This window comes from Chelmon rostratus, chromosome 10 (assembly GCF_017976325.1).
Source record: "Chelmon rostratus isolate fCheRos1 chromosome 10, fCheRos1.pri, whole genome shotgun sequence".
Taxonomy (NCBI): Eukaryota; Metazoa; Chordata; class Actinopteri; order Chaetodontiformes; family Chaetodontidae; genus Chelmon; species Chelmon rostratus.
This window is the reverse complement of record NC_055667.1, coordinates 14,089,058-14,104,233: the sequence shown is the minus strand read 5'-3', so window position 1 is coordinate 14,104,233 and position 15,176 is coordinate 14,089,058. Positions and strand designations below refer to the sequence as shown.

Genomic DNA, 15,176 nt, shown 5'->3' with positions numbered 1-15,176 from the left:
CTGAAATCACAATTCCTGATTTTATTGCCTCAGTGGTTTAGTAAGTCTTAACTCAATAGTTTGATGTCATTGGAGTTTAAAATATCAATAAAGTTATGAGGAATATTCCACTTTGTTTGTAGTATTATCTGTAACCACTAGATGGTGCATTTGCACTAAAGCTGCATTTTTCTCCTGTGACAGACACACTTTCTGGAGTTTCCAATCTCTCACTGAAAACCCTCACAAAGGCGATCTGAAATGAAAGCACACATTGAGCAGGATTACAATGTGGGCTATATTCCCTCTTTTCAACCAAATACTTACCATTTTCCTGAACGTGCCACCATCTCTACCACCCCTTTTCAAACCTTGACCCTGGACAGATGGCCTGAAGCCCCTCCCTTTCAATACCAACTGTTGCCCCAGTAACATCTGTTACATATAGGGGGACAGTGTGCAGTGAGAGGGCTCGCCAGGACATTTGAGTAACCTTGCAAGGAGGACTGAGATTTAGGATGCACTGAAGGATGCTGCAGCTGAAGATGGAAATTGTGGAAAAGGTGCTCATGCAGTAAAAACTCCATGAACGTCACACTGAAATGCTTCACTGCTCTTATTTTAGCATTTCAAGACATTTTAAATGTCTTTAATAAGGCAGAAACAGAGGATGTTGGCCTCAGTGTATGTGAGTCCTCTCCCTCTGTCTGATGGGCTGGATGGAGTGCAGGATTAAAAGATGCTATCCCTTCTCCAACCTTCCACTGTTCTGGATTAATGTCTAATGTAACACGCTGGCCACTGAGCCCAGATCAGCTGCTTAATTCTCCTTTATCCTCTCACGGCAGAGCAAATTGAAGGGAGAATATTTTTAGCCCAAAAAGTAAAATACTCACAGGTGATGTAACATTTCCGATGAAACTGTTATGCCTCCATTTTTTTCAGGGTGTTTCTTAATGCTCTTGAATCGGTGCTATTGTGAGATATTTCCTCCTTCATTCATATTTTGCTGTCACGGCTAAAAGTATTCATTTTAGATACATGTAGCAATGAGATACTGGGTCTGACATTTCGTTAGGTGTGTGGTATTTGCATAAGTATGCAGATTATAAGGAGCCTGTTTACAGTAATTGCTAATGTAACTCTAATCAGGGTTTATTCCCACATCCCGTGTAAATCCACTTATTAATGTGTGCTCCAGAAAATGAACAAAGAGAACGGCATGGCGTGACTTCTGTCCCTGAGCGGCACAGATGTGATAGATGAGCTTATCTGTGGGAATGGTGCAAAACTGTTGATTTGATTGGATCACAGCGGAGGTGGGGGCTTGGCTTCATATGCTTCCCCCCCGAACCCTGTTTCATTGCAGTTATAAGTATTAACCTATCAAAATGCATTTAAAATAAGTCATTAAGCTAACAGGAATCTGCGTTGCACTCCTGCACTTAGACTCTTGTCCGATCTAATTAATACACTGTGACAAAGGGTGCACCAGTGGCCTCCGCTGCAGTTTTCTAATTAATGAGTTTCTGCTAAACAAACTGTAAACAGTGAGTGTAGCAGATGGAGAAACGGACAGATGTTACTAACAGAAAGTTTACAACCTGAGCTTTCCATCAGGCCCCATCTGTTGCTCCTGCGCCCGGTACCTCCCTCTACCCTCCTCCCATGCTTCTCCTCTCTCCTCATCAGCATCTATCACTGAACCCTCTCCCCTGATGCTCCACACACTGCCTTAAATGAATGACATCAGCGTTTACCCCCTCGCCTGACCTGGTTTAACCCTTGATAAACAAAGGCTAAATGAGCGACATATCACATCTGAGCACCAAGGCTTTAAACATCTCACATGTTTCTCACTTTAAGTCTCTTTAGCTTTGCTGCCTTGTTCCACTCTGAAAAGTATTTGCGAGAATACACAAAGCGGGATGTTTATAAAGTTTGGCAAGTACACCGGGCAGCTGACTGAGAGGCCTGCGCTGCACAGTGATCCTGAACTGAAGCCACGTGAATGTGTCTAGATCACGCTGAATTTACAGACAGATTACCAGAGCAAAGGGACACTCCAAGTTACACTCTTCCTTGCATTATAATTAGGGAAAATCTAAAACCCCTTTTCAGTTTCTCCTCTCCCTCCTCCACCTCTAATGTTCTCCCACGTCTCTGGCAGTAGGGTATGCTGGCTGCTTGCGCTCTCTCAGACACCACGGCCCTCCTACCTTGGCTGTGTTTTGTGCCCTCTTCGAAAGGGACCTCCATCTGTCCCCGCACTCAGCCCATTGTGGTCTCCCAAAGCCCAGCAACTTCCACAATGCAGTGGGCGTGCAGGGAGGGGGAGGCAGGGTAAACACGACAGCATCCAGATCCCATTAGAAGCTCTTTAACTCCTACACCCTAATACTCTCAGAGAACTCTGGGAGGAGAAGGCCCACCCCTCATCCTCATGCACACAATGTCACCTTTTACATCCACTCCCGTAGGTAATGAGTCTGTGAGCTGCCCTGTTCCCTCCCCTCCTATGTACATCTCCTTTCTTATTTTTCTCTGTTATCTGCAGAACAAGCTGTGATATCATTTTCTTTTGCATGATTTCTCTGACTATAACAAAGTTATTTGAACTTTCCTTGCACATTTCACAGAGGGAACAGCAGTGTTTTTATTGAATCTTAACACAGAGAGCCATCCTTGGTTATTCATTGAAGTTGGAGTTCATTTTATTGATGTCTCAGTTCACAAATGATAGTCTAGTCTGATGAGATGAGGTAATAGAACTGCGGTCAGGAAAAGTTAGTTTTCTTAATTTAGATTTAATTGCTTCCACCATGTTAACCATGACCAACCTAATCATCATTTTAATTCCCCCTCTCCTCCGATCCATACAACACCAGCCTTGCCATCTTTCATTGTTGTCCTCTGTCTTTTCCCACATCTCTCTCTCCATCCATCTCCTTGCTCTTTCTTCTACCAGCTGCTCCTCTAAGTCTAGGGCGTCTCTTTTTCGGGGTGCTCCACCTCTCAACCTGGGCACTCATAGCACGCTCCCCACAGAGATGTGTGTGTGTGTGTGCGCGCGCTGTGGCCCAAGAGGAGGGGGGGATCGCTGTGTTCGCCCCAGCTTAAAGGCAGAGGGATTACCGGCACACAGACACTGATTAAAGCCTTCCAGCCTCCTATGGCCCCATTAATACAATCTTAATCACAATGCTTTATCCCTCTATCTGGCTCCTATGGATCAGGACCTTTTCATTTTAGTGGGAGCCACTCTTGTTTGGCCAGTGGATTAAGTGTGCTGCACACAGAAACTAGAATATATGCGAGAAGGAAGAAGTCCAAGCTAACTCTGTTCTGATTTTTTCTCTTTGTGTTTTTTTTTTTTTTTTTTTTTTTTTGTCAGTGATTCCAGCTTCCTCTGCCAAAATGACTTAACTTCAAGGTTAGCATTTTATGTTGCCATAAAATAACATGCTCTCGTGTTCATGGCTTCTACTGCATAATGTGTGAAAAATGAAAACCACAAAAGACCACAGAAGTTTAGGACTAAAGAGCTGGAGTGCAGTACCGTTAACTCTCCGTGGGCTGACATCTGACATGACCTCCCTCCCCCAGGGGACGTAGCTACAGGTCGCGCTCCGCTGCCGGCCGGCGCGGCCAAGATGGCATCACAGAGCATGCGTTCCCCTCCCATTGAGAGACCCTCATGTCCTTATCATAGATAAGAGGCACTTGATATGCTCAGCCTGTCTTTGTTGCCTCCACTGAAAGTAGTGTTAAATCAGGATTAATTTTTTTTTATCATTTTAACATGATAAATCTTTGCTTCAATGAACTATATTGAATTTATTAGGTTTATTATTGGACCAAATTCTAAACCTAAATTTTTTTTTAAGATAATAAACATGGATGTCTTTTCTATATCCTCGTAAAATTGTTCCATGTAACTGTCAAATTATCTCTCCGCCATCATGCCCCAGTCTTCCGAGACTGTGCTGCATCTCTGTGTTTTGTAATCTTGTATCCAAAGTTAATTTACGTGGATTATTTCCATATCCACCCACTCATGTTTCTGGACTCAGGAGGATAATCCACATACCCTGCCCCCCACCGTTTTCTGTCGTGACAAAACAGCAAAGACACAAAGAGGGTGTGCGCCAGCTAACTCTGCCAGAACTTTCTCACAGGCCAAATGTCTGTCTGTGTGTAAAGCAATGTGTCATTCCTGTGCCAAGGCTGACACGCAGGAGCAGGGAGGACAAACTTGTGAATGAGGAGCAAGGACCTCCGTCACCTTTCCTGCCCTCTCCTTCTCTTTCCTCTTCTCCTCTTTCCCCCAACACACTAATTCCCCTTTCCCTTTCCCTCTCTCATCCCTCTCTCTCTCTCTCTCATGCCCTTACTCTCCTCTCTCTCTCTCTCTTTCTCTCTCTCTCCCCCCAAATTGGCCCAGCTGTCCATCAGCCCTCCCGCAGTTCCCCCAGCTGTCTGCCCTCCCCAAACGAGAAGCCCCACAACAATACAGGTCACAGGTCAAGAGAAAGAACAGGCTGCGTTCACAATGGACCAGTGGCGCCCAGTAAAACAATCGTTCCCTTTTTCTCCTCCACCCTTTCTCCACCATTGCCAGGACTGGAAAAGACAAACCTTTGGAGAGATAGCTGAAGAGGGGGGAAGTCCTCTTGGACAACAGCCTCTGAGGCACCTTCCCCTTCTTACAATTGCCTAAATTGCCAATGATAAACACACTCGAACACACCAGCTCGCACTCTCACCTCTCCATCTTTACACTCTGCCGGCCCGTTTTTTTTTTTTTTTGTCTATTTCAAGAGCCATCATGCCCTTCAACACAAACATTAAGGTCAAAACTGAGGCTTTTGTCATTAGTTGAGTGATATAAATGTTTGGAACCTTGCCAGCTTGGGCTGCTCTGGATTTCGGGATGTGAATACTGCATATTTTATTGCATCTGTGCTGAAATTTCAGCTTAAAAATGATTTTTATGATATGTACTGTGTGCTGAGGTTATATTGTTTTCAATATTCTATTGAAAAAATGTAAATAAATGAATATGAAACATCCATATGCTTTGTCTCGGAACAGAGACCTGGTGCTTTTCTCCCTTCGAGTTAATGTGGATGAATTCTTTAAAAATGAGCTCTCGCCCCACAGTGTTTTGGCACAAGCTAGATGTGAAAATGGGACATGTGGGAGAGAAAGAGCGAATGGGAGAAAGGCCTCTGACACATTCACCTGTTCCCGGGAGCTGTTTTCCCATGGCCCACAACAGCCTGCTGCCTGACCTGATAGACACCCAGGCGCAAGCCTCTGAACAACACACACACAGAGACACGCACTCCAACTCTTGCAACAGATCTCTACTGCCCAGCCACGAAATACTCATTTATTCCAGCAAGTTCGTCTTGCACATTTTCATTCTTTTTTATGTCAGTGTGCCTGTGTTTGTTATTGGAAATTAAATGGAGCCTCTCAGCATTTATTTTTCTTTCCTGTGAGATTCAATTTTTAGTTTCTTACTGTTGTTTGTGTAATGGAGTTTATTTTCTATATATGAGAGGTGTATAAGACTACTTGTTAGAAACCTGCACGTGATCGCTGCCATACTAATTCAGTAAAACGCCTGAAGCAGAATGCGTACAAAGGGAACTTTCAGAGCATGACGTGAACTGACATTGTTAAAAATAGAGTAATTGCAATCTAATTTACTTAATCTGGATTTTGTTTGAATTTGCAGAAAATGGTCAAAACTACTCCTCTGACTTATGGTCCCTGAAGTATTCCTGCCAATGCGGAAATGTTAAATAAAAAACATTAGGAGACATGAGCTCTGTGTTGAACTTAGAGTTAAGTACAGGATGGCAGCATAGCAGAAGAAAGCACATGGCAAATATTGTTACTATGGAAATAGCATATAATATAAGAATATTTATTCAATTAAGTGCGAAACAGCAAAATATTTACAGTACAGTATGACAAAAATTGTGACACCAAATGAACAATTACCTGAAAGACCTCAAATAAATAATTTAAATACAGTACGGTTGCCAGTGGCTGACAACAAACCAAGAAGACAGTGAAACAAAAACTGTGCTGAGAAAAATATAAAAAGGACAAGACGTTATCAAAATAAATATTAAATACAGATATAAATAAAATGCATTGCTTTTTCTTATGCCGAGGGGGACATTGGTTGTAGGCCCCAGTGCACAAATTAAGTTTAGGTTGGATGACTCATTAATTTCTTTTGCTATGCAGGTCTAACAAACTTTTTTCATGTTTCTGTTCAATCCCTACACTTACACAATCCTGTCTGTGTAATGCTTGAGTGTGACCAATTTGGTAAAATAAAGTTTAATCACTGTAACGACTGAGGGGGCAACTTCTTCGGAGAAAATTATTATCCAAAAACCAACATGTAATCATGACAGAAAAGAATAAATAAACTATTAAAAATCATGGGTGCGTGTTTGTATCAGGTAGATTGAGTTGAGGTGTTGAGTCTCTCTCTGAGCATTCAGTGCTCTCCCAGAGTACTAGACAACTTAAATGGAAACCATTTTCTCTATACAGTCAGTACCGCAGCCATAGTTTACAGCAGTTTATTCAAGGACAGTGTTTCTCTCCGGGCCAGTTTCATAGCAAAGTCAGTCCCTGGTCCTCTCAGCTGTTCATGTTCACATTTCAGATGGCGCCCATCTGAGACGTGATCAGGTGAGAGGGAGCGAAGGAGTCAAAGGCCATATCCAGGGGCAGCTCATAGCGTGAAGCCTGAAAAAGTGGGTGACCCTGAGGCCCCCCTGGTAGGCCGGCAGTCGTGGAAGTGGGGTAATGGTGGGACGAGAGGTAGTGGGCATGGTGGCCGGCGTGGGGCGTGTGGTTCCTCTCGGACTCGTGGGGAGAAGGCTCTTGCTTCAGGGCAAAGTTGCCACTGATGCTCAGAGGGGGAGTGAGGGGCCCGTCGTACGGTGGGGTGCCACTGCTGCACTCGTTAGGGGAGGGGTTGTCATATACAGGCCCCTTGAATCCCTTCATATGGAGGAGGTGGGAAGCCTCCAGGGAGCCGTACGGGGGGCTGGGAAGGCCTGGAGATGGGTAGCTGAGGGGATGGCAAGCCTGACCCCCCATGCCACCGACCCCTGGGCCTCCACACTTGTCCTCCAGCTTGTTGAGCATCATCGGACTGGGTCCCAGTTGCAAGCAGCCGGCAACAAGGTTACTGGTGGGCTGAGACAGACCTTTACAGAGCATCTCCACGAAGCCATGGCTCTCCGGGGACTGGCCGCTCTCGAGCACCTCCGACAGAGCCCAGATGTAGTTGCGTGCCAGCCGTAGAGTCTCAATCTTTGACAGCTTCTGTGTCTTGGAGTAGCAGGGCATCACTCTGCGCAGATTATCCAGGGCATCATTCAGCCCGTGCATACGTGACCGTTCTCTGGCGTTGGCCTTGACTCGCCGGGCACGAAACCTCTCCTGTCTAGCTTTGGTCATCTTCTTCTTCTTAGGGCCCCTCCTCTTGGGAGCGTTTTCTCCATTTGGTCCAATCCCCTCCTCATCCTCCTCCTCCTCTTCTTCCTCCATGTCCTCGCTGCCCAGTTCTGTGCAGGAGCGGACGCGGCCCCCCACAGTCAGGCCGTGGTGCCCCCTCTCCTCTCCGTCCTGAGAGCTGCCGTCCTCCTCCTCCTCCTCCTCCAGCCAGCCGAGGGAGCTCACCAGCTCGCTCATGTCCCCGCTCTTCCCAAATGGCTTGGTCATCATTTTGATCTGAAGAAACACAAAAAATCAGTCAATCAAAAAACGCAATCTCAGAAAATAATGTCTGTAAATGTAAATGCATGATGCTTCTCCCTGCTGTGTAAATGTCATGATAAAATGTTGATTGACTGGGGAGAGAAACTAGACCCCATCTCTCATGGAATACAGACTCTGATTTCAGCACCGCAGTGTGGACAGCTACCCGTCTTACTCAATGGAAGGTGGGTAAAGCTGTTTGGAAGAAACCCTGCAACTGTTTAAAATGTCTAATATTGGGATATTCCGACATCAAGGAAGAGATGGCTGTTTTTAAAACGAGATGGCTCAATGGTCCCCTGCTGTTAGAGCTACAGCCGCTTCAGAGACGCTGTCAATCTGGGACACGACGGGATTTACTCAGCATATAAAGATCAAAGATTAAATAGGCAACATACAACTCAACACACACGTGAACGAGCCGCGCACATTGGCCCACTGTTTTTCTCCTTTTTTTTTAAATTGTACATCTTCTTGTACAATAAATGCATATGCCCAAAAGTTAAAAAGAACTAAAGTAATATTTCAAGTGTAACGCAGACCTAGCACAGAGAATTTGCTATTGTTTTGAAAAAACTGCCCTAGTTAATTATTGTGCACTAATGCGTAAAAGTGGGACAGATTGCTGTAATTTATTAATTCAGATCTGCAGGAACTGTGTCTGGACTGTATGACGCTGAACGTGATTACAAGACCGCTGTCTATACAAGACCTTCATTTCAGTTTTTTTATATATATATATATAAATGAGCGTTTTTTTCCTCAAACACAAGTGCATGTGCAGAATTTAGCATCCTAAATTTCGACCACTGGTGAGATCTATGTCGGGTGTGCTTTTCTTCATCCTGGACTAATAATGAACAAATGCGTAAACTCACCTGCTTGGATTCCGCTCACTCTACGCAAAAATAACACAAAAATCTGGCTTTGAAAAGTTCAGCAACTGAGTGACTAATCCAGAGTCGCTGCGTTTCTCTCGTCGTGCGTCCACCAGTGTGCCGAACTCTTCTGCTCCTTCAGATAGCCATCAGTTCGCGTGGAACTTTCATATCCAAATGGCACGACTGGGCTGCTTTTTTTGCCTTTAGCCGTTCAAGCCCCTCCCTCGGGCGCCCCACCCACCGTCAACTCATCCAAATGCGCGTGGCGTGCTCGTGGCCAAAAGTTTTCGCCAAGCAAATGGGTTAGGGGGGGAAGCTGCGCGCGCACGGGTGCACGTGCAGACACGGCTTTATTTGTAAATGAGGAGGTCCTGAAACCCTGAGAGGCTGGTAGGCTGAAGGGACGGTGCAGAAAAGTGCGCGCACATTGGAAAACATTCTAAAAATGGCCATCATAAATGATGCTGAGAACGGCTGTTGTATTAGGAACATACTGCATCTGATGATACAGTTGATCTACATGAACATTACCATCACACATAGTTTTCATCAGCCACAGATTATTTCCCTTCACCGTACAAACACCAACTTCCTTAGCTGCATCTCACCCTGATAATCTGCCAACAAGTTTTTTATTTAGTCTTGACAAATGCATATTTCTTATAAGTTCAATAGCGATCAGCAGAAATGAAGGCCAGTGTTTTCTGTCCACTTTTTTTTTTTCACCCTCTGTCTCTATACAGACTCTAACGGTCACAGATTCGGTGTAACGCCTGTCTCAATATGGGATGATGTTGCGACCAGGTCCCGCATAATAGCCTGTAAAAATGTTCATCTTAATACGACATTATACATCGTCACACTTGGAAATATGTAGCTAAGCAAAAAAAAAAATCTTCTGTTCAGTTTCAATGCTGTGTGTTAACTGTCTTAATCGATTGTCTATCTCTTCATTAGTCGGTTGGATTAGGAATTTTCCACTTCATTAAACACAGTGTAGGCCTGGTCTTCGCCGAGGGAAGAGACGCTCTTCCATGTGTGCGTATTTAAGTGATTTTGACAGCTTAGTGCGCAGAGAGCAGGTGTGTGCGCTGTTCACCCACAAATTCAATTGTTTTCTGCCATTTTTAGCGTCATATTCTGCCCCCAAGGGCGATGTGATTGTTGAATCGATTGGTGTAATGATGAACAGACAGGTACTTTATGGTGAGCTAAAGGCAATGGGAATAGTACTCTTAATCGTACTATAAAAACGCATTTAAAAAGCGTATCGATTAAATAATAATTATAAGATACTGTAGGTCAGGTCTTTTTGTAGATTTATTTCTTTATTTCTATGTTTTGATAAAAATGCATCAACACATTACTGACAACCACCATAAGACTTGATTTCAACGCAATCCGTGAAGGTCTTGAAGTGACTATATGGCCTTTATTGTTTTTTAATCGTATCTCAATATTGAGCGTTTTCCCCTGTTTTGACGACAAATGCCATGGCATAATAAACACCCCCAGTCCTCGTGCGTGGCGAGCCGCAGCGCAGTGGGGGTCTATTGTCATCACTGGCCATTGACAGCCGGGGTCTCGCGAGTCGCACGTGCCCCCGCATTGATCCCATTGTGCGCGCGATTGCGCACAGCTGTGCTCGAGACTGAGGGAGACTGAACTTTGTCAACTGCACTGCGGGCTCTCTGTGTTTCTGAGCGTGCGATATATTTCCGAGTCTCGCAAATAAGACGTGGTCACGTGGCTAATCGGCAGCATCGCGTAAAAACAGGCACTTATCCAACGATTTATTGAACAGACCCTAACAGATGGCGGGATATAGGAAGCGTTGAGGGGGTGGGGGCATCTGTTGCTTGGGTGCTCACGCGTCACCGTTCGCCCAAGATGATGTCTCGTGCTGAAACAGCATTTATCCGCCTCTCCAACGGCCCTAATCACTCCTGGTCAGTGCACTGGCCACAAAGGCATGTGGACAGAGAGAAAGAGGATCCCCCTCCGTGTGTGTGTGTGTTGCCCCATGTGAACCAGACATTGCATGTGTGTGTGTACATCAACAACTAATGTGATGTGCCCAAAGCTCCCCAGGTACATGCACCCCTAACCCCCCAAACACACTACTCCTCTGTCCCATGAGTGTGAGCATGGCCTCCACCACACCTGCAGCCTGCATGGGGAATTGGAGCCCGGCAGTCTCCGGCAATCCCCATCGGTTTCCCAAATGACTGACTGACTGACTAACGAAGAGGGAATTGTGTCCCGCTCCCATACAAGCAGTAACATAGATAGCCAGCCTTCTGGAAGAGGTCATGGTGGACACATGTGATCTGAACCAACTTTTGATGAGTTTGCATGAATTTAACCTGGGTACTCTAAAATATTTATCCAGCAAATGTACTTTTTGACAAAGTTGTGCAGTGCTTTACTGACTCAAGTGTGTCCCTAAGAGATTTAAAGTGCATATAGGAAAAAATTCTAAGAAAATTCTGTGTGTTTTTAGTGTTCAGTGCAAAAACTGGCTAACATGAATGCTCAATTTTATGCATGAGCTGTCCAAAACAAGTTTTTGTTTAAAGATTTGACCAAAAGAGTACCAGTCTTAGATTAGCTATTTAAGTGTTGTTGCTATTAATCGGGGTGTCCCCCTTCCTTATAAAAAGCACTGCCACAAGTGAGTTGTCTCTCGCTCTTGTCTCCTGGGACTCAGAGAGGAATGGGAGGGTTTGGTGCGCTGCACTGACAGATGGGTCCTTGTTCCTGTCTTTTTCTTCATCTCTATCTCCCTCTCCCTCTATTGCTAAAACACAGACACACTCACACACACCAAGACTGCACGAATACAATAGGAATTAAAGCTCTACACACATGCTCCCTGGACCGCTCCTGAAAGCTGAGCCCCTTGTAGTGATCATAAAAGATGGAGGGAGCGTGGATTTGCGAGAGGGGCTGGCGTGGTGAGGGGCGGGGGTGATGTGGCACACGATGGTGAGACTATAGATGAAATTGTATTGTTGTCGAACTAGATATAAAAGTATGGTAACGTCATCATTTTGTATTTATACACATTTTTTTGTACTACTGAGGGATCAAAAGTTCCTTCAGCAAGTTTTTTTGTGCGTATAGACTTTATCTGATTGTTATCAAGTTACCATTTTATTGTTACAGCATATTGTATACAGCAATTGTTTGTTTGTGTGTGTGTGTGTGTGTGTGTCTGTGTGTGTGTGTGTGTGTGTGTGTGTGTGTGTGTGTGTGTGTGTGTGTGTTAAGAAGTCCCAGAGCTCTGTTCCCTCCATTTGCTGCTCACTGAGGCTGAATATGGTTACATAGCAGACTTTCCTGAGGGAGAGACTGACAGGCCTACTGACTCTGCTGCACACAGGGGAACATCAGTGGTCTCACACACTCAAACACACACACACACACACACACACAGAGTCATGAATCATGGACTTTTAACCTGAGATAAATCTCTTGATGATAAGTGATTATTCCAGCATTGGTTCATTTTTCATTCAAAGAAATTTCAGATAAATAGAAACATTGAATTATTTCAAAGCAGAACTTCAATGATGTCCTTCGTACACCATTTTTTTTTCTCTAGGTGAAAATCAAACTGTAATAATGATGGAAATTATTGCATAAATTCAGGTTCACAACTGCCAAGCTTCCCCTGTGCCACCTGCAGCCAACATACAGCACATGATGTCTTTGCACATGAACACACAGGACACATGATAGCTGTAGACTCAAAAAAGCATGTGTGTGAACTGATGCCCCACAGACAAGCGGACAGTTGTCTTCGTCTCCCTGTGTCGGGAATATAATCCCATGTTTGACTTCACACCAGCACAATACATTTTTGGCAAATGGTTTGCCATGTCCATAAAACTATGATGTCAACAACTTAGGGTTCTCCTGGTTCACAGAGTGAGTCTGGATAAGATCTAGCAGCATTTCATCCAGGCTATAAGAGCAGATTGTTTGCCGCTTATTCGTCTTCCTCTAGGCTAATGGATTTGGAAGACATTCCAATCGGGCAGAAATGTAGCTACAGAATGGGAATCAGGCCTGAGGGCAATTCTCACTAAGTGGGGAGAGAGCCATTAAACAAAGGTGCCTGTGGTTTCATATTCAGGATACTTTACAACCTCCGTCCCAGGACATCAACAGTGTTTTTGGGTGTGCTGTTAGAGGGGGCAGAAGAGGGGGAGGAGGATCCATCTGCCATGCTGCTGGTCCTCAGGGAGATGGCCATATCCCAGGGGTGTTTTGGAGAGAGAGGGGCTGAAAGGATTACACCCAACCACTAATCAACAACGGTAATCTGTGGGCCCCCATACAAAATCCCCTCCGATCCAAACAACAATTTGGGACAGAAGATAAAACCTCAGCATACAGGGACATCTAACTGATGTTGAACAACCAGACAAATCCAAGGACAAATACAGGTGATTTTTAATTGCGAGAATCATCTGTGGAGGTGTGATTGGCAAAGAGCCATGGTGTCTCTGTGATCAGGTGCAAGTGTCCCACAAGTGGCCTAGTCTGATTCCCAGTGTGACCATTATGCAAATACAGCAACTAGACAAGCCTGCAACATAAATTAGTCTAACGGATAAAAGCACTTCTCTAATCAAATCAGATTGCAAAAGGTTTTTCTTGCATTTTGGTGTGTAGAACCCAAAATAACAAAATATTGATCAAATTCTGAATGTAAAAATATTCCGTGAGTGATTGAGTTTGTTTTTAGTAGCCTTTTTTTATTTCTGCAGGAATCCAAAATTGCTTTATATTTGTCTTCAGTCTTGAAGATGAACTTCTTACAGCTGATTTCATGCTGTCCCAAGGTGAGCCCTGCAGAGTAGTTCACTCCAAGCCTTCCAAGGACTTTGTCACAGCAGGAACCTACGCAAGGTGCAGCTGCTGAGCTGTTGTCCTGGCAGGTCTCTCCATCCGGCGAAAGAATAGCAGGGAATCAAGTTGCCACTAGTTTCATGGTCCCTTGTCAGTATGGTTTTGATGTCTGGGGCCTGGGTGGGGTCTGGATCTGGTAGTGGTGGGTTTAAAGCTCCACAGGACTATAGAAGAAGCTGCCTAATGATGGTGCCAGTCCTCCAGGGCATAGGGAACTGGAGCATCCCGGCCTGCATCTCCTCTACCTCCTGCAGTATGCCCATTGGCTAGGCAGCCTCTAAGCTCCCTTTCCCCATAGCCTCATTGTTTAGTGGGCCCGGCACTGTCAATATTAAGCCTGGCTAATGTGATCTAGAGGCAGCTGGAGCAGCCCCGATTATTACCATGACACAGCCGACTGAAGGGTGTAATATCATTAAAAATAAATCAGGTGGTTTGGAGATTTGCTGTAGCAGGGGGGGACTTTGAATGGCATTAGGTGGGAGAACTGCCATAATTTCATTAGTCAGTTGGGGCACCTCAGAGGATCTGTTGAAACATTTCCTTTAAGTTGGAGTAATTGAATTTGCTTTCAGAACACTGCACACAAAATGAAAGAAAGAAAAATGTTGGTAATTTTTCCAATTAAGTGTCTAATAATTTTGAGAATTAATTTCAGACATGTTAAGAACTGTCCAGACACCTGAATATCATAATAGGATAATATTTCAATTTCCTAATTACGGCATATATTGTAGATAATCTATTTGATTGCAGACATATAGGATATTCCTGTTATTATTAGCCTCTTGTGGTGGATTATTGTTGCAGATGATGAGGAAAACGTGAGGCACTGCTAATCTTCTTAAACTGAGCTGTCTGCTCGGCAGACTCATCAGCAATCAGCTGGCAGCTGAATAGACTGACAGAATTTATTAACATCTCAAGAATGAAATCATAAAAAAAAACTGCTCTGCGTTTGAACCTGTGTTTGATTTCGGGATTTTCGAAATGACTTTGTTGGAGGTCTTTCTTCTTTTTTTCTCCACTTTGCATGTTCGATCCTCTGTTAAAGCGCCAGAAGTGCCGTTGGTCTCACAGCAAGGGTCTTATGTCGCTATTGTTTTGACGCTAGAGCCACATAAACGGTGATTTCAAGGCCCATTGAGCGCGCGATGGATTGTGGCCCAATATCCGCTGAGGAGTGGAGAACATTGATTATTGGAGGAGCGGATAGAGTGACGCCAGAAGTTGTAAATCTGCACAGTGACACTGAATCCTGAATCATTTAACGTCACTTTATATGTCACTTCTAAATGATAGATAGATAGATAGATAGATAGATAGATAGATAGATAGATAGATAGATAGATAGATAGATCACTATTATTATTATTATTATTATTATTATTATTATTATTATTATTATTATTATTATTATTATTATTATTATTATTATTATTACAAAAATGAGTCACAAGGTCTCTGTGAATTTCTTTTTATCGAGTAAAAACGAGTTGATGCCGTGTCTTCCTGTTGTGTAAGAGTGACATCTAGTGGCACTCTTTGGAACTACTGCCTTGGTTGTAATGTAGCTGTACTTAAAATGTCCTGTAA

The 15,176-nt window shown here is 44.1% G+C and overlaps 1 protein-coding gene across 1 annotated transcript; it reads right to left on the bottom strand.

Moving 5' to 3' along the window:
- Nucleotides 1-6,672: 6,672 nt before the first annotated feature.
- On the bottom strand, nt 6,673-7,746 carry neurod4 (neuronal differentiation 4). Its single transcript, XM_041946475.1, has one exon. The coding sequence runs from the start codon at nt 7,744-7,746 to the stop codon at nt 6,673-6,675; it is 1,074 nt and encodes a 357-aa protein (XP_041802409.1).
- Between the last annotated feature and the right edge of the window lie 7,430 nt (nt 7,747-15,176).

What these genes read in the sequence shown, in the direction of transcription:
- neurod4 (XM_041946475.1), bottom strand. Translation starts at nt 7,746, where the DNA reads ATGATGACCAAGCCATTTGGGAAGAGCGGGGACATGAGCGAGCTGGTG.